Below are 24402 nucleotides of genomic sequence, written 5' to 3'. Positions count from 1 at the left end.
GTGACAAATCATGACAATGAACACTATGTTTTGGGGCCGATCAAATAATTTATAAGAAGAAAAACAAAACAAATAGTGTTGTCTCCTGCCTTTATTTTCTTCTTTCTAATGATTTGATCGGCCCAAAATATTGTGTTCATTGTCATGATCCGAGTTGGCTTTGTCCACGGTCGTACCATCTTTAAATAAATACTTTAAGAAAAGCCTATGGGCAAAATGCATTGGGATTCAGTTCCTGGGCCACTCGTCGTTCTGAAAGGGGGTGGGACTGCGACACTCTATAGTGAACCACTGCTGGTCATCAAATTGGCTCAGCGCGCGCGCGCACACACACACACACACACACACACAGTAATTAATGGAAAATGTTATAATAATAGGGGTTTACTATCCCCTTAAGGCAGACAGAAAGACTACTTCAGATGTCAGGAGAAAAAAAAAACATTCCGATTTGGACAGGCTTTCTGAACTAAAGTTCAGAGATTCAGAACACCTGAAGGTGAATGACGTCATTTTGTAGTTGTATAATATCAACTCCCTTTCCAAAGAACAGTCATCGTCTTATTGTATCGTGTTGGTCTCTGCAGGACGTGTCACAACAACATTAAGCTTGTTGTGACCTGTAGGAGTACTGTACACAAGACCGTACATGCCTCTTGGTGTGAGAGAAGCTCACCACCTCCAATAAGTGTACAATTCTACACACATACAGTGCTAACCCATAATCAAAGTAATGCCTCCAACAGGAGTGAACTGTACAAAAAAAAAAGTTTCTGATTTCAGAGAATCTTTAATATCAATCTTTATTTCAGATATCAGAACATCTCTCTCAGATTGGACTTGGTGACAATATAACAGACCCACCACGGTATCACAGTGTGTCCATGTGTGTGTGTGTGTGTTCAGACATGGAGGCCTTCCATGGCTCTCTCCAGGGGGTCGCTGCTCCAGTAGTCCTGGTTCCAGTCCATGAACCAGCCTGTGAAGGTTGGGGGTTCAAATCCTTGCTTGATCCTCACTATGGGCGTGTCAGCGTCTCTGCTGGAGGGGTCCGTCTCTATGTACTTGGCAGCTGACACACACACACACACACACACACACACACACACACACACACACACACACACACTTTTGTGACATTTATTTTTGCAATTTGTTAAAGGACCACTTCACCACTTTTCAACCTATGTTCATATAACTGTTCCTAACTAATAATCATGATAAAATAGCAAAATAAATAATCTACTCTGCCTGCGTCTCATAGGAGGGCTGTGGGCAGTTCAGAAACCCTTCCCATCCAAGCTAATAGAAACTGCAGGCTTTCGATTCCTGAAAAGTTGCAATGCAAACATGGAAGCCATCATTCCCACGATAATAAAAATCTATATTTTTTTAATAATCTGCCTAGCGATGATGTCACTGGTGGTGGACGGGTTTCTGAACTGCCCACAGCCCTCCTATGAGACACAGACAGAGTAGAAAAAGAATGGTGGTATTTTATCATGTACATTAGTGAGGACCAATTATATGAAGATAGGTTGAACAAGGTTAAGTGGTCCTTTAACAAATAACTACCCAACCATAAGGCTGAACATAGCTGATCTACGACCTTATAGATCTGCTTTGTGGGTGTGTGTGTGTGTGGCACACACTGGCATGCACATAATACATTTAAGCATAACTCCCAACACCAACCGTACAACAACAACATCAAATTCTGGTTGTCATTTGTGATGAAGTCAGGAAGTTAGTATGACAACCTCCTGTCTGTTTTTGACAATATGCTGCAGAGTCTCACCTGACGCCATGGCCTCGGTCTTCTCTGTCGCATTAGCCTCCTCTCCAATCCACACGAACACCTGGAGGAGAGGATGGAGAGGAGGATTAGAATGGCAAAAGAGGAGGAAATTGAGAGAGAGAGAGAGAGAGAGAGAGAGAGAGAGAGATGGGGAGTGACAGGGAGCAAAGGTCGTCGGGATCGGGAGTCTAGGTGCCAATGATGTGTCCGGGCCAGGTTTCGTTTTTCTTAGGCCTCACTCACACAGTCGCAACTGTTGCAACATACATACAAACATTTGTCTTGTGTCTTGTCCGCGTTTAATGGATTTCCAATGGAAGTCACATGGTTTGACAAAACATTTGTGTTTGATGGCTGTGTTGTGCCCCCCTCCCCCGCATCAAACAAAAATGTTTGGTCAAACCATGTGACTTCCATTGGAAATGCATTGGGGGCGGCCATTAAACACGGACAACAAGACACAAGACACATGTTGTATGCGTGTTGCAACAGTGTGAGTGAGGCCTTAGCCTGCCCCAACCTGTGTGATTTCTGGTCTAGAGGGGTGGATTCAAAACAGCTGGTGGATCCTATTGGTTCACTGACTAGTGACTATACTGGCCAATCACAGCACGTCTTTTCCGGGACTTATCAATTCAATCCAAGGGAGCTTTATTGGCATGAGAAAACAAACGTTTACATTGCCTGTCTGAAGCTTTCCTCCGAGACTAGGTTTTTCTTGACCACAATGTTAACAGATGCTAGGTTCCTTGTTTACCTGGTATCCTATAGTTTTAATGTACGAGATTAATAGTATATTGTTTAGACAGATGCTAGGTTCACCTGGTATCTTGGAGGCACTCTACACTTGTCTCTCTGCATTCAATGCCTGTATGCGTTTACCTGTCATGTTGTAAATTGAGCACAGACATCGAGCCAATAGGAGCCCGGAAAGGAGAAACCAGGGTAACCATTGTTAACTGACCTGATCCCAGATGTCGAGGATCATGACATCATCAGGAGCCAAGTCTTCCTGTGTCATTTCACCTGGTACCTCTTCTACCTACACGCGCGCGCACACACACACACACACACACACACACACACACACACACACACACACACACACACACACACACACACACACACACAATCAATTACATGCCCCATGAAGCCCCTCTTGAAGCCTTGAAGGTCATGGATATTTTTTGGGGGTTTTTTTGTCGCATTCCTAAGCCAATAATTTGCTGTTTCAAAGAGTCTTCATCGACCGACTTCATGGGGTGACATACTGTACTACATGTGGACATTGTCTCTGACAGACAGACAGGTAGACAGAGACAGAGAGATGGGTACACAGACAGCGAGATGGGTAGACACTAGATAGAGAGACAGACAGAAAGACGGACAGACAGACAGAAAGGCAGACGGACAGAAAGACGGGTAGACAGAGACATGGGTAGACAGGGAGACAGATAGACATAAAGGCAGACACAAAGAAAGACGGGCAGACAGAGAGACGGGTAGACAGAGAGAGACAGACAGGTAGATGGACAGAGAGAGACAGACAGACCATGAAGTTTCCAGTCTTGTTAGAACAGGCGAACAGGCGAGGAGGATGGGTGTCCATCTCGTTCTTCAGCCTGGTTGACGTCTGGTACTCGGTCTGTCCTCCAAGACACGCCCAAAACTCATCTACAATGAACACATGAATGTTAGACACGACCAAAACTCATCTGCAATGAACACATGAATGTTAGACACGCCCAAAAATCGTCTACAATGAACACATGAATGTTAGACACGCCCGAAACTCATCTGCAATGAACACATGAATGTTAGACACGCCCAAAACTCGTCTACAATGAACACATGAATGTTAGACACGACCAAAACTCATCTACAATGAACACATGAATGTTAGACACCCAAACGCATCTACAATGAACACATGAATGTTAGACACGACCACAACTCGTATACAATGAACACATGAATGTTAGACACGCCCAGAACTCATCTACAATGAACACATGCATGTTAGACACGACCAAAACTTGTCTACAATGAACACATGAATGTTAGACATGCCCAAAACGCATCTACAATGAACACATGCATGTTAGACACGACCAAAACTTGTCTACAATGAACACATGAATGTTAGACATGCCCAAAACTCATCTACAATGAACACATGAATGTTAGACACGACCAAAACTCATCTACAATGAACACATGCATGTTAGACACCCAAAACGCATCTACAATGAACACATGAATGTTAGACACGACCAAAACTCATCTACAATGAACACATGAATGTTAGACACGCCCAAAACTCGTCTACAATGAACACATGAATGTTAGACACACCCAAAACTCGTCTACAATGAACACATGAATGTTAGACACACCCAAAACGCATCTACAATGAACACATGAATGTTGGACATGTTCAAAACATGGACACCACACATTGAGTTCAATAGGATAAGAAATTAAATAAAGCCTGGAGGCTTTATTTAAAGTGGTCTGTGTGGTCCTTTGATGAGAGGATGTACCTCTTCATACCAGGAGGTGGCAGTATAGCCTAAATTACATCATATTCAAGAAGAGAGGACAAAGACCATTCCAATACCCAAAATCTGTGTTAAGGTGAAATTGGTGACCTGCTGAAATATGTGACAACCGTGTAGACAATCACATTATGTATGTCAGTGTCCGAACGTAAATAGTTGCAGTTTGTTTATTAGCAAAGTTCAACCTAGCTGTATTTAGGTCACATATTTAAAGACCTCCATGTACGTAATGTGAAGTCCACGAGATGGTCACATATTTCCGCAGGTCACCAATTTCACCGTAACACCGCCATGCTGGAGTGAGCGAGTGTGAATGAGCGAGTGGCCGAGATTTTGGATATTGGAATTTGGTCTACAACAGAATGCAGCCGACGCTGGGAGAACGGTCTTAGAACTTAGGGAGAACGCTCATGACTACCGTTTATAGTATTGGCTCATATTACGATGAAGGTCTGGGCAGAAACTTGAACGAATTTACTTTACATGAAAAATAAATACATGATTGCGTTTCCCCAATTAATGTACGCATGTTGCAATGCCTTGTGAAATTCTTTATCACATTTTTGTGTCATATAACGAAGTATAAAATAGGTCAAGCTTCCTGACAGACAGACTCTTCATCACCTTCCTCCTCTCCCTCAGAGACGACCGTAGGGGAGGCTCCCAGCAGCTCAGCGAGCTGATTGGCTCCTCGCTTCTCTGCGTCGCTGGTTCCTTTCCCCTCCCACAGAGTGCAGCCTGCCTGGCTCAACAGCACAAAGGCATCATTGGAGTTTAGACTTGAACCAACAGCATCCACCTGGGAGGGGGAGAAGATGCATCGTTGAGGGTTCTCATGTCGAATCATCGTCTCGCTCTAACGCGCCACGCTTCATCGTAAAACTTGTAAATGAGTGTGGTTAAACCAATGCTACTTGGACTGATTTAGCTGGGGACCAGCTGGAAAGCTGGAAAAGGACTGCTAGGGTGTCCCCGGACCTCACTTTGAGAACCCCCGCCATAGAACAAACCTTTTCCATGTCAAGCCCCCCAAATAAATATTGTATTTAGCCACAGACCACCATCTGAAAATATGATTTTGTGCCAGGGATCCCCGTACAAGATTAGTGTTGTTAAAATGTTTATAAAATATTCAATATTAGATAATAAGATCGATAATATTAAATAGATAGATAGATAGATAGATAGATAGATAGATAGATAGATAGATAGATAGATAGATAGATAGATATAGGGGCAGGTATAAATAAGATTTATCTTCTTCCTGCTCCTTTTCTTATTATGAAATATGTACAAAAAAAAAAAGTACAAAGTAAAATTTATATAATTTCATAACTGAAATGAAATAAATATAATAATATTTTTCTCAAATATTTTTTGGGAAAAGGCCGGTGGTTAATCTGAAACAGATTGTGCTGCTATATTAACATTTAGCTGGGGACCCCCAATCAATGACCTCTGAGGGTTCCCCGAACACCACTGACATACAACTACTACTCACCTCTACAGCTCTGGTGTTTCCGGCCGGATTCGCTCGCACCTGGAACAGTCGAGTGTCCGCCACCTCCGATTGGCCACCTTCTCTAGAAGTCCCGCCCTTGTGCACCACCATTGGCTGTCCCCCAAAGAGGCTCATGAGGTGGGCGGGCTCTTTGCCCTGAACCACACGCGCCTGCCAGACCACAGCACAAATGACAACTTTAATAAAAGTGTCAGTGAAATGTGTGTCTAAGGGGCCGTGTGCACAGCATGTTTTAGTCCATGTGAAATGTCTTTTTTTTTACTCGTCATGTCTTGTCCACTAGTCCCTCCTGTCATGCTGGACTTAAGACGAGCCTACTCTTCATGAGCGCCCTGCGTAATTAATTTATATGACGAGTATAAGTGTCAACAGCAACAAATGTGTTAATTGGACCGAGTCAAATTTTCGGACGAGACCGAGTAAATTAAAATGTGCACTCGAGACCAGACTCGAGTCTGGTGTCTACTATGGACAGGATATCTAAGGCGCTCCTCAGTTCAAAAGGCATTCTCTGGAGACGACGAGGCGCATAATATGAGAACTTCTCTACCTCTGGTGTACAAGCATTGACTCAGAGTGTCTGTGTGTGTGTGTGTGTGTGTGTGTGTGTGTGTGTGTGTGTACCTGTACAGCCCCTCCTCCCAGCTCCTCGTCGTCCAGCTGAATGGCCAAGAGGGCTGACTTTCCGACTTCATCCTGACTCGACTCCGCCCCCTGCCTGAGGACACAACAGGTGTCATGTGCTGCCATAACGACCTCTTAGAACAATTGTCTATCGTGTATTGAATGTACATAATTAAAATCCGGCGTCCATGGAATGTAGAATGGAAAGAAAAGTTTGTCGGAAAAGAGGGTTGTGAATGAGGTCTACACCACGGTTCTTAGAATAATTAATCTCACCATATATAAATGATTTGTCCCCGTCGTGTTTGGTGCTGGTAGTTGTAGAGAACAATGTAGCTGTCTCCTCCATAGAACTGACCATAGAGAGACTCGTCGACTGCGACCTTCTCCGAGCCCTCGATACGCCAGATCTACACACAAACACCAAATAGATATATCATACTATAATTCTAACAATGTCTGTCTGTGTGTGTGTGTGTCTGTCAGAAACACCGCCCTAGCTCCTCAATGCCTGCACCAATCACTCCCATTGACCATATGAATATGGAGGGCGTAACAAAGCCCTTTTTTCGATTTGACACATTAATGATTATTAATGAATTTATTAGTCAATTACAAACGCACCCGGGCGCAGTACCCCCCACGGCCACAAGGGGGGGGGGGGGGGGGGGGTAAGGGTAAGGGCTAGTATATTTAATTTGTGGACAGTCAAGAGGGAACCCCTTCCCATTTCAAAATTGTCCCCAATCCAGTGAGGCTACAATAAACTTCCAAACCCTTATTTGTTTACGTTTTTCTTTTAAATTACAGATAGAATCCAGATCCAACTGAATGCTAGCAGACGGCACTGCATGTTAGCTGGAATGTAAACCTGCCAATTTGCAACCTTCTATGGCCCAGTGACCAAGTCCACACACACACACACACACACACACACACACCCTCTCACACACACACACACACACACACACACACACACACACACACACACACACACACACACACACACACACACACTAAGGCTGTCCCCAAACATTCAAGGTTCGAATGTTCGCTCGTTAGGGTTGGCACTCGAATCTTAATTAATGGGTTTGAACCATTCGTTTTTTTTTTTTTTTTTTTTTTATAAAAATAAATATTATTATATATATATTTTTTTTATTAATTCGAAAATATATCTCGGCGAGAAGGTGATACGAGCATGTCAAAAAAAGTATTCCTGTCAGAAGTTATGTCTATCTCCCTTGTTGTACTGTCCCTCTCCTTGACCAACAAGCCAATCACACAACAGACAAAATGATTTTCCTTCTCTTATTCGCGCTGCTTGCGTTCCCTTCTCTGACTCTGCCTCAGTCAGGTTTACACACACACACACACACACGATACAGAAAGACAACGGGCGCAAGCCTTTGATATGAGCAGCACGTGCTCTCATCGCGGCACGCACGCAAACACACACACACACACACACACACACACAGAGAGAGAGACGACTTTACGATGATCCCCGTTCCAATGCGTTGTGGTGAAAAGGGTAGATCGCTCACCGTTTGGGGGCCGCGGTGCGAAGCCCCCAAACGGTGAGCGATCTACCCATTGCTTGAGCGAGGGAACCATTCAACCACGATACAGAAAGACAACGGGCGCGAGCCTACATTGATGTGAGCAGCATGTGCTCTCACAATTTGAGAAAAAGGTTAGTTATATCTCTCTCTCTCTCTCTCTCTCTCTCTCTCTCTCGCTGCGCTGTGTTGCACTGCCCTCGACAGAACCGAAAGTTCTATATACTTACAGTAGGCCTGGCCTACAGCAGTGCAGAACCGAGAGAGTGGATGTAAACTGCGCAGCTTTTATGATCACACACACACGCACAGAAAATAATTCGTCCCTGTGTGTGTGTGTGTGTGTGTGTGTGTGTTGAGAGAGACGAGAGAGATTGATAAAGAGCGGGGGAGACGCGCTGTGCGCTCTGATCGAGACGGTTATTTTTCTAATTAATTAGAAACAAATGGTCCGAATGTTCACTCGAAAATTCCTGCCGAAGTTCGAGTCCTAAAATAAGGGTTAGGGTACAGCCTTAACACACACACACACACACACACACACACACACACACACACACACACACACACACACACACACACACACACACACACACACACACACACACACACACACACACACACACACACACACACACACACACACACACACACACACACACACACACACAGCTTATAGGTGTGCTATTTTCGCTACTTAAAGAAGTCATGATCTATTTTTGTTACGTTTAACAAATTGACCTAAAAAAAAAGAAGAATAAAAAAAAGGAAATCTTATAACAATATAATGATATGCCCAAATAGTGATGTCAGGTTGAAAGTGGTAACACTGACCTAGTATTTCTGGCAGACAATCGAACCCGGGGCCCATTCAGCCTGGGCACACTTGAACTTCCATGCGGGGACAGAAGAAGCTGTGTTTTGCGTCAAATTCCGTTTTTTCAGACAGCCGGGGCAAGCTTTTCCGGGAATCTGGCCGACATGGGTGGAGCTTCATTTCCATCCACCAGCTGTCTAAAAACCCGGAAAAGACGCCGGGAGTCGGCTTCCTTTGGCCGCGCATGGAATCATAGATGTCCCCATACCTTGTATGGGCACATCCTTGTGTTCCTATACCTGCTTGTCTCCGTTGCCCTCGTCAACCATCCCATACTGGGCAGCCATGGCCTGTGATTCGTGGAGAGTTGACGCATCAAACGGCACCTGAAATACAAATACATGACACACATTTATATTTATATACATTTATTCCCTCGATACTGTAAAACAGTGGTTACCAAACGTTTCAGGTTGAGACCTAAAAAGGAGAGATTAGACTAGTTTGCCTGCGACCCAAACTAGTGGAAATAGCAGATCCACAAGCGCACAACGTGGCGCTCTGCAAGGCTTTGCAAAGCTTGTAGATCAGCTATTTTAGCTACCTTCTTAATTATCATTTTTATTTCTGGAATTTCTTACGATTTTTGTATGTTTGTATGGTTTAAAAATGTATACAATTATTTTACAATACGGAAAAAAATAAACCTTTTAAATATTTATATATTTTTAAATGTAGGAAAAGAAAATGGCTGGAGTCGTCGTGACCCGTAACAACTGGTCTCTGTGACCCACAAATGGGTGACGCGTCCCACTCCCAACCCACTGTTTGGGAAACAGTGCTGTAAAGCATACAGTCATGGCATAATGTACAAATAAAGCAATATTACACGAGACTAGGGTGTGGTTTAACGTGATTATTGTCACGACAGTGATGCGGTACGGAACGAGACGTAGTCGAGTTCCGCAAGCATCACTGAAGTGGCAATAATCACGTTAAACCACACCCTCAAGTGTAATATTGCAATTCTACAACAGTTACCCTTAAAACTAAGAAAATCGCTGAAAATAAATATTCTTTTAATGACCGATGTAGTCACTACGACCACAAATGTCCCAAGAAACTAGCTAGCCTAGCCACCGAGTTTGCTAGCGCTCTGGGAAAACAGAGCAGCAGAATTCTTTGTTTTGATTAGGTGGCGACTGGTGCTATAGTTTGATCCACGGCTAGAAGCCGTTTCAACCAATCAGATTGCTTCCTCGAAACGACCCGTTGTAGAATAAAGCATAATCATCATCATTATTATGCTTATAGTACGTGATTGACATCAGGTCGACCGGCCGGTATACCTTCTCGATCTTGGCAATGCCATTGGACACGTAGCCGGTTCCCATGCCAACGGTGTCGTCGGCGTCTCTCCACACTTTGAAGAACTGCTTGAACAGCGGGGTCTCTCCGTGCTCAGGCAGAACCTGGACCTGAGACGGGTCGGGGGAGGGAGAGGGGTCAGTGCATCAGTCCATTGTTGTGTTCCTGCCCCCGGATCTTTTCTTTTATTGCATTCATTCTTTTTTTTATATATATATTTTTTATCCCACGATTTTGTAACCCATTTTTCACCCCTGTGTCAATCATCTAATGTGATCCTGGGCTCTACACACCCTCCGCCAACCTGGGGAGAGCAACGGACTTGAACTCATGCTTCCTTCATGCGTGAGTGTCCAAGTTGCTCCTTTACACCTGACAGGGGGGAGTTTCCCTGGTTGGACGTACAGTAGCGCGTGGAAGGAACACGTTATTCCAACCAGTTCTTTTCCCCTCCATCAGGCGTCCCGGCTGTCCAGGGGGAGGCAGTTTAGAGACCAGGATTACTGCATGTTTTTGTGAGGGTACCTACCCTAGGGGACACAGGGAGAACATGCAAACTCCACACAGAAAGGCCCTTTCGCCAACCCCGCCTTCGGGTATGGGCACTGATGACGCGGAGGAGGAAACACGCCGCCAGCACCCACAGTGCCCCTAGCGGGAGTCGAACCCAGGACCTTCTAGCTGTGAGGCGACAGCACTACCAACTGTGCCACCGTGCCCCTTATTGCATTCATTCTTTATATTAATATTTCATTCAATCAAATCTCAGTTCAGAGGTTGACACCAACTGCCCGTGGCAAGTAAATTAAACGTTTCGACTAAAACAATGGTGACAAATGTTCATCGACTATCTATTTTTTTTCCTGTCAGTCTGCTGTGATCTCTCATTATAGGTTTAGCCCCAAAAATAACAAATAATAATAATAATGATGATAATAATAAAAACTAAGCTATGATAACTAAAATTCAACAAATTAAAACTAGACAAAAATGTTAGGGAAGGACTAGCGGAGAAGAGATCCAGTAGAACTGTCGTGTTCTGAAAATAGCAGATCTGCAAGCTCACAACGCGTTGCAAGATCGCCCATTTTCAGCATGCAACCAAGTGTAAAATCAGGCACTACGATGCCCTCAAGGCACCGCCAAAGACCCGATTTTAGTCGACAAAATCAACTGTATAGATTTAAAGTCTACTAAAACCGTATGATATTTAGTCGACTAGAACTAGACCAACACTCAAACATTTCAAGGGACTAAAATATGACTAAAACTATATGGGATTCTATACTCAAAAGACGGACTAAACCTAAATCAACATGTGCGTTACCTGGGTGTGTCTGGGGTAGTTCATCTTTGTTATGAACAGCTCTGCAGTGTTCAGGACCGCATGGCGCTCTTCCATGTTGGCTTCCTTCCCTGAGACAGACACACACACACACACACACACACACACACACACACACACGTTCTGTCACTCTATTGGATTCAATGGATTGATTAGTGGTTTTCAATGTGTTGAACACCTGAGATCAGATTTTCTGAAAAAGCTATGTTTCTATACCAGTGGTTCTTCGATTTCTCAAAAATAGCAGACCTACAAGCTCGTAGCGCGCCACTCGGTGGCGCGCTATGAGCTTGTAGATCTGCTGTTTTTCAATAGCTAAGGCATAACATAATGCTAACACCAAAAGGGGTTCCCGCCCAAAATGGGTTAAATGATGGATTAGGAACCAAAAGGTTAGGAAGGGTATGGCCTGGACTGGTCAGCCTTCAATGACATGCATATGATCTGGTCATCCCAGCTTAGTAAGATGTTAAAAGTAAGAAATATTTAGGACGACCGTTGAGCCGATTCTACTCTATGGCTGGAGACATGGACCCTTTCAAAGAAACAAGAGAATCGGTTGGATCATGGCACTTACACCCGCCTTCTGATGAGAGCGCAAAATCTGTCTTGGAAGAGCCACCCATCGACTAATCTAATATACGGCAACCTTCCCCATTGTTTCTTTACTGGTCCGATCCAGAAGAGCGCAGTTTGCCGGCCACTGCTACAGAGCTGACAATGAGGTTATATCTTTCCTTCTTCTCTGGAGTCCTGCCTCAGGGCGGACCAGAGGTAGAAAGCCGTCGTTCCCCGATGTCATCGCTAGGGACACATGCTTCAGTAGGCAGGAACTGGGGGTGGAAATGAAGGACCGGGAAGTCTGGCGACGCATTGTGGAATCCATGATCTCGAACCGAAATGACTTTTATGGGACTGTTATGGCACAGTGCTAAAGTACCTGCCCACTACTCTAGAGTCTATGGGCTGACTGGGCTCGAAGCCACTACAGTGCATATGGCTTTGTCGAGCATCTGTACCAGGGCTATTCACCTAAATCGTTCAGGGGGGCCGCATTGTGACTGCATGGTCTCATTCTATCCAAAAACAGTAAGGATTACTATGGTAAGCTCACATTTCATATCACACAACATACTGTAATACACTAGCCCCCCTGGAAAAAACCTTGAAAGAAAAAAAAATTAAACTCTTCCGCCAGTTGAATAGCCCTGGTCTATACGAACACATTATTGTTGCTTGCTTTTCCATTGTCCGTGTTGGGCTTGGCGTGTGTAGTGTGTAGTGTGTGGGGGCTTGGTAGTGGCCGGGGTTTTTTTGGGATACCTTTCCAGATGTAGATGTGTCCGTTCGTTCCATTGTCGAGGATGAAACAATCGCTGGACTCCAGTGCATTCTGGGAAAACGGGTTTTCCTCTGCTACCACAGTAACTTCAATGTCCCCACTGGCATTGGACACCTAACGCAAACAAACGGCAAAACATTCACTAGGACTGTATAATAATACTAATAATAATAATAATAAGCTTGGAGATGACCAAGGTCTGGAAATGGAGCTAGAAAGACTATGGTTGATACTTCGGATGTTATAAAAGCAGTGGTTCTCAACCAGTGGTCCCGGGGACCAGCGGGGGTCCTTCAGGAGGTTACAGGTGGTCCCCAGCTAAATGATGGAGTTGGTACCAAATGGACCCTTATAGATCTTAAACTCTTGTAAAATGAAACAAAATGGACCCGTTTCATTTTACGATCTCATGTGTTAAATTATTGTTAAACGTCTGCATTACTTAATTTAGACGTCTTAGAGACTGTAGAAGAATTGTTCTTTTGATCAACGTTTGCCTGTTATCTCTCTCTCATTATGGTACCAGCGTCAAATGGTCCGAGAGGCTGGCTAAATCTCATCAAATGGCGGTCCGTGGTTCAAATGCAGAATAAATAATAGGCCGTGATATGAAAACTTAAGGGTTGAAAACCACTGAGTGTACTTACTTACTTACTTACTAGTCCTGGTGTAACAACTTTGTGGTCTTAAACCCCTAAATGAGTGAGTGAGTGAGTGAGTGAGTGAGTGAGATGAAGAATTTGATCTGTCTTTCTTATCCTTAGCTTTTAAAGGGAGCAAACCTGTCACTAATACTATTAAAAACAGTGGCTAAATGATGAAGTGCAAGAACAGGAATAACACCAGTGACTGAGTGACTGATTTTGATTGATTGATTGATTGAAACCTCTATTTCAGGGGAATCCATTGAGACCAAGGTCTCTTTTTCAATGGCGGTCTGTGTACAAAAAGAAACATTTACAACAATGATTTTACATACATGACATAGACAACAAGGTTCATAAAGATATAATACAAAAACAAATGTATATAAAAAAAAACTAACAAAAAACTAAAAGCAGGTGCATAAGGCTTCTTCCGTAAAATCCTAGACGTGAAAGGCTGTAAGCAACACAGTCGTGTCACAGTGTTACACAAAGGTCAGTGACCCATGTTTTGCAGCCTGTGGTGATTGCGTAATGATTCTAATCTACTGTATTCAATAGGTCACCACTTTTGGTGTGACACACAGCTTGTTTTGTTTACATTCCGTTGTCGCACATGTGCGAAATGACAGACATTGAGAGAAGACAGAGAGTTTATCTTTTAGTAAGGCTGTGGAAGTACTATTTTTTTTTTTTATTGGTGAAAGTGAGATCATGTAGTCATGGTGAAGCAAGCCCAGCACAGCTCTACACCACTTGGTAGGCTACACTCTTGATTTATTAATTGTCAGTAACGCAAAACAAACGCAAAAATAATAAATATAATAATATAAACAAAGTTACTATATGTCCGCTATTACAACATTTGTTTGGCCGAACTCGGGACGGTCGATGACAGCAAAATAAGTTATGTTAATTGTACATTTTACATAAATAGCTACTCCACCCCCTGTCTTATTTGTGGTATTCTGTCTAAAAACACTAACAATCTAAAGTTATTTAGTTCTAGCCACAATTCAGTGGCAAAACACATCAGGCTTAGGGACTGATCGTTATTTATCAAAGGTTGGTATGGTGCAAAAAAGGGGGAGGTCATTAAACTATTTTTTGAGCCTGAGGGGGGGATAGGTTTTCTTTTATTTTGGCTTGGGGGAGGTTGTACAACTTTATTTTGCTGAATTTTGTATTTAAAAAAATGTTTAGATTATTTTGTTTTTCATAGTGTTTTACTCCTATCTATATAAAGTTTACCCTGTGTGGCGAGTGTACTTGGTATCTTCCATGTGTGCGCAACTGCACATGCAAATAGAACAGATCTACAAGCTAACAACGCGTTGCTTGGTGGCGCGTTGTTAGCTTGTAGATCTGTTCTACCAGCAAAGGTCTGACTCAGTAACTGACGTAACCACTTCAGTTCAAAACAAGGTGGCGCGAGATAGATTGATTCTGCGCCGTTCATGTCTCATGACATTTCCAGTAGAATAATGCAAGCGGAAAAAAATTGAAGTTATGAACCACGGTGTTTGCACTGAAAAGAGCGAGTGTTGTCGGTCGGTGTCAGAGAGGAGGAAGATGTGGAAAGCAGACTGGCAGCACCAGCGCTGCTGCTGGTGTTTCGGTTTCACCCAGCGCCGCTTCACCGAGTCAGGAGAATGTCAGACTGAGATGATAATAATAATAATGTCGCGGCTGAGGTCGTGGATGACGTAACGATATAACCTTAGAAGGCTTCTTACAAGTTACTGTTGGTGACTCAAGTTGCTTGTGAACGTCAAGTTCATCCAAATAGAAAGTAGAAAAACATCACAGAAACACCTTGCCTTTATGTTGATGGTATATGGAATATTTTGATGGAAGAGACGCAACCGTCTTTGGACAACGCATCGTCGACATGGTGGCGGAGAAAAGCACAGACGAGACAGACGCTCATTGATTTAAAAGGTAGGGCTGGCTGGTCGTGATGTGCATCTTTGCGCACTGTGCCCCTTGCAATGTTGGTGTGAGTCAGAGAATAGTACTTGGCCGGTGCCAATGATGTAGCCTACTCTTGTCTGCGTACTGGTTATATAGACTATAAAGAGTTAAACTATTCGGTGGTGCCTGGCTGGCTAAATGAGCCGAGCAGGCAGTTGATGCCACGCATGGTGTTGCGCAAATTGTGCTTTTCTCTGTGGAGTATGACGCTGTAGTATTATGGTATGCGACTGCGTGACATGTATGTATTTATTTAGCATTCATTCATTTTCATCATCCTGGGCTTGGGCACAGAGGCGAGGGGTGCCCAGCTTATAGGTCTGCATATGCTATTTTGGAGCATATTTAAATATTTAGTTGGAAGAATGCAATGGTATATCAGTGTTGAGTGTTGACCATAATGTAATGACAGATATGGAACCAAATGAACCCCAGACGGCCGCCTAATAAACGATCAGCGTTTACTTTATGCTGCTATACTGTTGGTGTGAATATAAAATGAATATAGTCTATGGTGTATGGGGGGGGGGGGGTCATATATATTCTTCCAGTCCCTGAGGGGGGGTCCCGAAAAAATATTTGGAGGCTGGGGGGGGGATGAGGAAAAATAAAAAAAATAAATCACATCTGCACCACCCCCCCCCTGGTGGATAAATAACGATCAGTCCCTTAGAGCGGAGAATCAGAATATAGTCAATATTCGCTACAAAGGTCCTCACATTTAAATATAGCAGTCCTAACCCATATTTTCATGAATAAAATGCTTCTGGTGTTAATATTCCAGGTGCATTTGTAATAGATGTTTTAGTCTCAACGGTTGTTTGTGGATACTAGTTAAATTTCAAAATTTGTCATATTAACACCATTTGTCCCATCAATCTTTCTTGGTAGACGGGTAGGCTAAACATATCGCAGGAAGTATTGAAGTGTGTGTATCAAAAGGAAGTATTTCTGATGTAATAACGATAATTATTATTATTATCATAGTTGAGGGTGGAAGTTTAGCAGCGAAAACCATCCGGCCAACGAGGGGGCAGATGCATGCACAGAGACAGTGAGCAAATGTGGAACAAAAGTAAGTCTGACCAGAAATGACCTGGGTTGATACAGACATAGTTGTGTGTGGGACGAACAGTCAAGTAGCATTGTCAAAAGCTCAGAATGTGCTCCATGTGAAATAATGTTCCTTAACCCATTTTTCAGATTCTAAAAAATGTCTTCTACATCCTGACAGTTTTCTGAAAAAGCTATGTTTCTATGTCAGTGGTTCTTTGATTTTTCAAAAAATAGCAGACCTACAAGCTCGTAGATCTGCTATTTTTCATAGCTAAAGCATAACATAATGCTAACACCAAAAGGGGTTCAATATACAAAAATCAAAGCCCAAAAATGGGCTAATATACTCGAGTATACTTTGGCCATACCCAAATACATCATATCTAACCTAAACCTAATGTATGAACCACAGAAGTCTGGTTTAAAATCAGAAGAAAAGAAAAACAGTTAATATTCTAAGCGAGAGGCAAGAGCTCTACCAGCGAGGGTATAGAGCGTCGCAGTCCCTCCCCCTTTCAGAACAACGAACGGCCCAGGAAATGAAAACGCAATGCATTTCCCCATAGGCAGTTCTTATTTAATTTATTTAAAGACCTTTTAAGCCTCGTACGAAGCCAACTCTTGTCGTGACAAATCATGACAACACACAGAACTTTTCGGGCCAAACAAAGAATAAGAAAGTAGAAAAAAACGGCAGGTTACAACACTTTTTTTGTTGTTTTTCTTCTTTGTAATTATTTGTTTGGTCCAAAATATTGTGTGTGTTGTCATGATTTGTCACGACAAGAGTTGGCTTCGTACGACGCTTAAAAGGTCTTTAAATAAATTAAATAAGAACTGCCTATGGTGAAATGCATTGCGTTTTCATTTCCTGGGCCGTTCGTTGTTCTGAAAGGGGGAGGGACTGCGACGCTCTATAGACGCATGTCCAGGAATGACGGTTGTACTGTGCATGTATGGGTAACCTTGTATAGCTTGGCTATCCTCCTGTTGGAGCTGTCCGTCTTGGTGTCTGCCGTTTGAGCATCAGCGAGATCTGGCTTCTCCCCCAGGATCTGATGGTCGAAGATCAATGTTCACAGTTTGATTTGATTCGATTTGATATATTCATGATACAATTCATAGGAGAGCAGTACAGAATGATCAGGATTGCACAAAAGGGCTGAGGACTTATTTCCATTGTGATCCGAATAAATAAATAATACCACCCTGCTCTACTTCACTCCCGTCTCGACAACAACTGGTCCCGTTTTTTTGGGGGGGGGGGGTTTTGTGTATCAAACATGATCTTTCTAGGATCACAGCAATTATGTTTCCATTGATCTAGGATCTGATCCCTGTACCCCCCCCCCCCCCCCCCCCCCTTTTGATTGTAATATCACCGATCTAGACTTTTTCAGCCGAGACACAAAAAAGGACAAAAATGACCAAACTTACAAAAGCACATTATAAAAATGAACACATTATTAACTAGAACTGCACTCTGTCTAGTGCATACTTGGCCTACCAGTTATACATATACTATTTATATTTATATGTAATTTGTAAGTTGATTAGCGGTATACTGTGGTTACTTTGCGCCGTACCTGGCACCACTGCCGTATCAGGCACAATTTGCTGGGACGGTGCATACGCATCAAAGTACGAGTCCCAGGCGAAACTAGTACTTGCGCGCTCTGCTTGCACAAGTCATTATTTAATAGAGAAAACATCCACTCTGCAAGCTCACATCTTCCGATCGGCTTGTAGATCGGATATTCCCACGATTTATTATGTTTTATACATTTATTTTGTACATGCCATAAAAATGGGTTTTCGCAACCGAAACATGGGTCCCCGTAGTTTTGGAAACGCAACAGACGACTATAGAGTCACGTATCAACAGACGACTATAGAGTCACGTATCAACAGACGACTATAGAGTCACGTATCAACAGACGACTATAGAGTCACGTATCTAGACGACTATAGAGTCACGTATCTAGACGACTATAGAGTCACGTATCAACAGACGACTATAGAGTCACGTATCAACAGACGACTATAGAGTCACGTATCTAGACGACTATAGAGTCACGTATCTAGACGACTATAGAGTCACGTATCAACAGACGACTATAGAGTCACGTATCAACAGACGACTATAGAGTCACGTATCAACAGACGACTATAGAGTCACGTATCAACAGACGACTATAGAGTCACGTATCAACAGACGACTATAGAGTCACGTATCAACAGACGACTATAGAGTCACGTATCAACAGACGACTATAGAGTCACGTATCTAGACGACTATAGAGTCACGTATCTAGACGACTATAGAGTCACGTATCTAGACGACTATAGAGTCACGTATCTAGACGACTATAGAGTCACGTATCGGACGACCGTCTGAAATGATGCAACGCTTACACGGCAACGACGTGACATCACAATGAACTCACCTCCAGCATCTTCTCTGGCTCCTCCCCTTCATCGCAGACGTGCAGTTCGGCCCGCCCACATCTCTCGTTGTCACGGATCCCCTTGGACACCTGTGTGGTCAGAGAGCGATGGAAACGTTAAGCCTGGTGGATCTCACAAAGTGGGGTACGGGGGGGGGGGGGGGGGGGGGGGGGGGTCATCATAGCATCAAAATCAGTTTAACCACTTTAGGCCTGACCTCAAAATTAAAAAAAAATATCTTCTAAATCCTCCAGTTTTCTGAAATAAAAATGTTCACGATAAAAAAAAAAAAATCACACCCGTGTGAACTGGAGAGACGGCGAAATCTCAGAACGACGTATGGCGTAAGTTGTGACGTATTCATTTAAGCCGTGACTTATTCTTCAATACGTCGCAGCTTTAATAATAATTCGCCAAGACTTAATAATAATTCGGCCCGGGCCCACGCGCCCGGCACCACTACTGTAGTGTAGTGGCATCACTCACCTGGGTGGCCTTCAGCTTCTCAAAACGGTTGCTCTGGGAGCCACACCACTGGATGATCTCCTGAAAAACAGATATGCCATAGATGTATTACATTATTGCATGCATTATTATATACAGTAGAGGTATATTACTGGACACGGACAGACGGACACACACACACACACACACCCCGAGTGTCTCACCGCGTGTGCATGCTTTCTTGCATGTATGTGCCATGTGTGTGTTGATTATTGTCAAACTGTGAATCGCTTTCAGAAACCGCACATGGCTGAAATTCGGAAGTGGCCCCTGTAAAAAGTGAGAACCTAAGTCTAGCTGCACTTCCTCTTGCTGTCAGCACCATTGAAGGTTGTATGCCCCCCCCCCAGTGTGCGTGCGTACGTGCGTGCGTGCGTGCGTGCGTGCGTGCGTGCACCTCTCCCAGGTCCAGTATGAAACAGTCTCCCTTGTTGAAAGTGTCCCAGGTGAGAGGGACCTCGGTTGCCCGGACGACCCGCCGACCTCTGACCTGCAGCAGCCTTTTCACGTCCACCTCATTGGTTGACACTTGGCGGAAACCAGAGGCCACGCCCCCTTTCTGTTGTGAGCAGGGAGGGGAAAAAGTATTACATTATTGCTCCCTTTGGAAATACTTCCGATTTCTAGTCTACAATAACTCATGGTGTATCCATTTAGTATGTCGTTTACCATGTATTTCAGTCCAGACTTGAAGTATCCAGTGAAGGTGCCAGACTCGTAGCCCTGGACTTCTCGGTACTGAACGGGCGCTCCTTCAAGATGGTCGTCCATCTGGATGGCAAAGATGGCCGCCGCCCCGCTCTCATCCTGAGAACAGTCCTCGCCTATATACCACATGCAATCTTTTCAATACCACTTCACCACTGCTGCAAATAGTATCAAAGTATTCCGAGGCAGCCACTTTGAGAAACCAATGGGTTAGCAACTTAGCGTACTGTACCTTGCCAGTAGTGCAGGTCATACTGCAGTCTTCCAGAGCGCTGCTTGACGGTGTTGAGGACCAGGTAGGCGTCTCCGTTGTAGAAGGCTCCATGCTGGGACTGTGGCAACGGGGCCAGGTCCAACTTCTCCACCCTCCACACCTGAAGGCCCGACTCCTTCCCCGCGCGCTCAAACTCTGCATGGTACACCATTCTAAGAAAGAAAAAAAAAAGTATGGGAGGAGCAATTATGGGTGGTACACCATCATAAACGGGTACTGGAAGGAAGATGTTTAACTTTATAACTCGGGCCGTCACAATTACACATTTAAGTTAATTAATTGTCGCATAGATAATTGCAATTAACGATTAAATTGTGTTTTTGGCACTGGAACACTATGAAGTATGAATAGAAATGACATTTCTGTGAAAATTCTATTTCTCAGCAGAGCAAACAGACGGACTCAATCGTAAAACTTTTAGCACTGCAGGGAGACCCGGCTTCAAATCCGAGGTAGACATTTACATAGTGCACCTTTAATTTAAATCCCCTTCACATCCGTATGCAAATCACATCCTGCAGATAATCCAGATTGTTCACGCAGCAGCCAATGGCATTTAGTTGTGTGTACACCTCGGGAGCATGTAGCCATCTAGCCGTCACCCGCCAGCTCACAACGTTGGCTCAGAGAACAATGGCAAAGGAAGATATAGTCATTCCAGTCCAGCTCTTATGGATGAATATATGGTTGCGTTTGTGATCATGTCCTGAGAATGACGTTTGCTGAGTGTTAAGTTTCACTTTGAGACTAAACACGATGGGTCCTTCGAAGAGCAAGCAGACACAATGTTCAGGTATCCAAGCTCCGATATCTGACCGATTTATAATTTGGGTGAGAGTCAGGGTCAGGAGACAGGTGCTCCGAGTCCAATGTCCTTACGTTTAAAGAAAAATGTTTAAACAATGTTTAAAAATAATACCAACGTGTGAACTGAGCGTTTTGCAACAGTGCCACTTTAAGTCGCCCAACGCCAACGGTATTGCATCTGTCCGTCCTCATACATACAGACAGACACACATCTATACTCAAACTCGACTGTTCATTGGAGCGGTTGGGCACCGCTCAAAAACAAAAGTCTGTTTTTTATGTATTTATTTAGACAGACAGGACAGGTTTCCTCATGTTATAGTAGCATTAATCTCTCAAGAACAGATTTCGAGCTGTGCTACTGAAGCTGTCAACAGGGGAATTCAGAGCGTGTGCATGACGTGTGTTCACGGAAACAAACAGCAGAGGGCGTTGTTTGTTTGCATAGGAGAAGTGGGGTCCAGCCAAGGACCCTGTGGCTGCCTGGGGGGGTCCACAGGTCTGCACAAATGGAACAAAATGGACCCTTGTGGGTCCCCTTGCGCACTCTCAGAGTTATGGGGGTACATGAAATGAAAGGGCTTGAGGAGCACTGCTATAGGAGCATATTCTTCGGCCTACACATGCGTGACGTTTCATTCAGCCTGAATGAAACGTCACACATGTGTAGGCAGAAGAATATGCTCAGACCATGCGCGGAATGGTCTGCTCCATTTTGAAATAGGGCTAAAACAAGTCAGTTGAAAGTTAAACCAGTGGGAACCGGTGCAGAATTCGTCACAAGTCAGTGACAATTCCTAGATTTCGTCGTTAGTTTCATTAAACTGTTGGTTTATCGACTTTTCAGTTTTTTAAAAGTCAGCCAACTATACTTAGAAGGGCTCGCGCCAAGCGCGTTAGCTCGGCATAAACAAAAGTTGGCCTGACAGTGTCCATACACATTCCCCGGAGATGCCCCAGGCCACGCCCTTAAATACCTGTATGTGTGTCTCAAAGAATGCCCTCCCTTACCACAAATACCATGTCTGAATTTAATGTTGTTTCATGGCAGCTAGACACTCCTCACTCCTCAACGCAATAACAATGTGTTTAGACATGTTGGGAGTGTTAAGCAAGGACCTTCATTTATCACACACTTATACGTGTATGAACAGTGGAATATTGCTGCAGCACACTGTGTGGGTGACTTGACGCAAAATCCGTTTCATGAATGATCATGTCAAACTTTTATTGATTGAATGGAGAGGGGGAAAAAAAGAGTGCGAAAATAGCCTATCAACAGGCTCACAATGCATCCTTGTGAGCTTGTAGATCGGCTTTTTTGCATGCCACCATTCTACAACAAGGTATAATACAAGTTTAAGTAATCAATTTAGTCCATTATAAATAGATCAAATTCTGTTTGTTTTTGTATCTGTTCACCGATAGGCTATACTAGTAAGAAATAAAATATAAAAATAAATAAAACGTTTCTTGATTATGCAATTAATAGTCCATATGAACAAGATTAGGATTATATATATTTTCGGTTAATTGCCCAGGCCTAATGTGATGCAAGATAATAATTTAATAGTTTAAAGGACCACTTCACCGTATATACAGTATATATCGTGAGAACGATGGCTTCCATTTTCACATTGCAACTTTTCAGGAATAGAAAGCCTGCAGTTTCTATAAACTTGGATTCACCATCGATGATGTCACTGCGGGTTTCTGAACTGCCCTATGAGACACAGACTGAGTAGGAAAACAATGTGGTATTTTATAATGAACATTAGGGAGGACCAATTATATGAAGATAGGTTGAAAAGTGGTCCTTTAAGGTAAGGCATGTATCCAACAAATATAACTTTACACATGATAAACAAACTAAATAGCTTGTCATGTCAGTTTGGTTTGTTTGAGATGGCAACACCCTATTTCTACATTCAATGCCCTGACACACCTTCCTGCCTTCCTGTCTGTGGGGCATGGGCTCCATTCAATCTAGCCCTGGTTCAGGGCTTACAGCGAGTCTCTCTCTGACTCTGTACAGAGAGACTCACTGTGCTACATTCAATCCAGGTCTAGCCTACAGTCGGACTCGGAGACACACAGTCAGAGAGTCTGTCATTGCATTGCAGACAAAGCGTTTCTTGCCCAAAAATAACGAATCCTGCTTATTATGCCTTGCAGTTCTTCTCGGCAAGCGACAGCATCATCAATGACAACTACAAAGTGTAGGCTAGAAAGATAACACCAAGGCAGGCAGATGAATTGTTAAAGTTTAATTGTTTAAAATGAACTGTAGCTTGTACATTACTGGCATTAATTATTAAGTCTGTGCAGGGTGGGGTATAGTATCCATTCCATAAACTCACCACCGGAAAATGTGTCCCAAAGAAGATGGGAAAACAGCGCAGCAATGTGACAAGCTGATAACTTGTAGATCGGCTACAGCACAAATAGCCTATATACTTATTTTTGCCATATGAAGTAAAGTAGACTACTCAGTCTCATCATGTCATGTCATGAGCTAGCCTATAGTCTACTATTACTTTTTGACGACTGCAACGCCATTGCATTAATTGCGTCAATAAAACAATAACAGAATGATTAGGCCGCCTACCTGATGTTGTTGTTGCGTGAAAGTGTCTCTGTGGTGAAATAAAAAAGGACAGGCGGAATAAAGGAGACTTTCTTCCACTGGAGACAAACGCTGCAGCAAGGAAGAAACACAGTTAAGAGTCGACACGCAGCTGCTCTCTGTCTGTGTTGTGTTGCTGGTAAATACAATAGACAATACAACAAGGCAAACAAGCCACTCCCCGGACCCCCTCCCCCCCGCCCAGAGCCCAGGTGAGGAATGAGACGTGTGTGTGGGTGTGTGTGCGTGCGTGCGTGTGCGTGCGTGCGTGCGTGCGTGCGTGCGTGACGTGTGTGTGTGTGTGTGTGTGTGTGTGTGTGTGTGTGTGTGTGTGTCCGTTGTATAGTTTAATTGATATTAATTAATTAGTTCTCCATTGACTTATAATGGGGAAATCGAAGACTAAATGTAAGTATATTTTT

At 43.6% G+C, this 24402-nt stretch overlaps 1 protein-coding gene across 1 annotated transcript; it reads right to left on the bottom strand.

The window, feature by feature from the left end:
- Positions 1–785: 785 nt before the first annotated feature.
- Positions 786–24078, bottom strand: LOC310871557 (gelsolin-like). Its single transcript, XM_083783144.1, has 19 exons — positions 23963–24078; positions 20506–20699; positions 20235–20389; positions 19963–20124; positions 19548–19607; positions 19061–19150; positions 17579–17668; positions 12921–13053; positions 11580–11668; positions 10234–10362; positions 9184–9270; positions 6782–6915; positions 6506–6599; positions 5861–6031; positions 4984–5158; positions 3351–3472; positions 2763–2840; positions 1799–1859; positions 786–1072 (listed from the first exon to the last, which is right to left on the bottom strand). The coding sequence occupies exons 2-19, from the start codon at positions 20696–20698 to the stop codon at positions 903–905; spliced, it is 2193 nt and encodes a 730-aa protein (XP_083639270.1). The 5' UTR covers position 20699; positions 23963–24078; the 3' UTR covers positions 786–902.
- Positions 24079–24402: the final 324 nt, after the last annotated feature.

The sequence above is a fragment of the Protomyctophum parallelum genome (assembly GCF_964188405.1).
Source record: "Protomyctophum parallelum genome assembly, chromosome: 15".
NCBI classification, from domain to species: Eukaryota; Metazoa; Chordata; class Actinopteri; order Myctophiformes; family Myctophidae; genus Protomyctophum; species Protomyctophum parallelum.
Note: the sequence above shows the minus strand (reverse complement) of the source record. Positions and strands in the feature narration are given on the sequence as shown.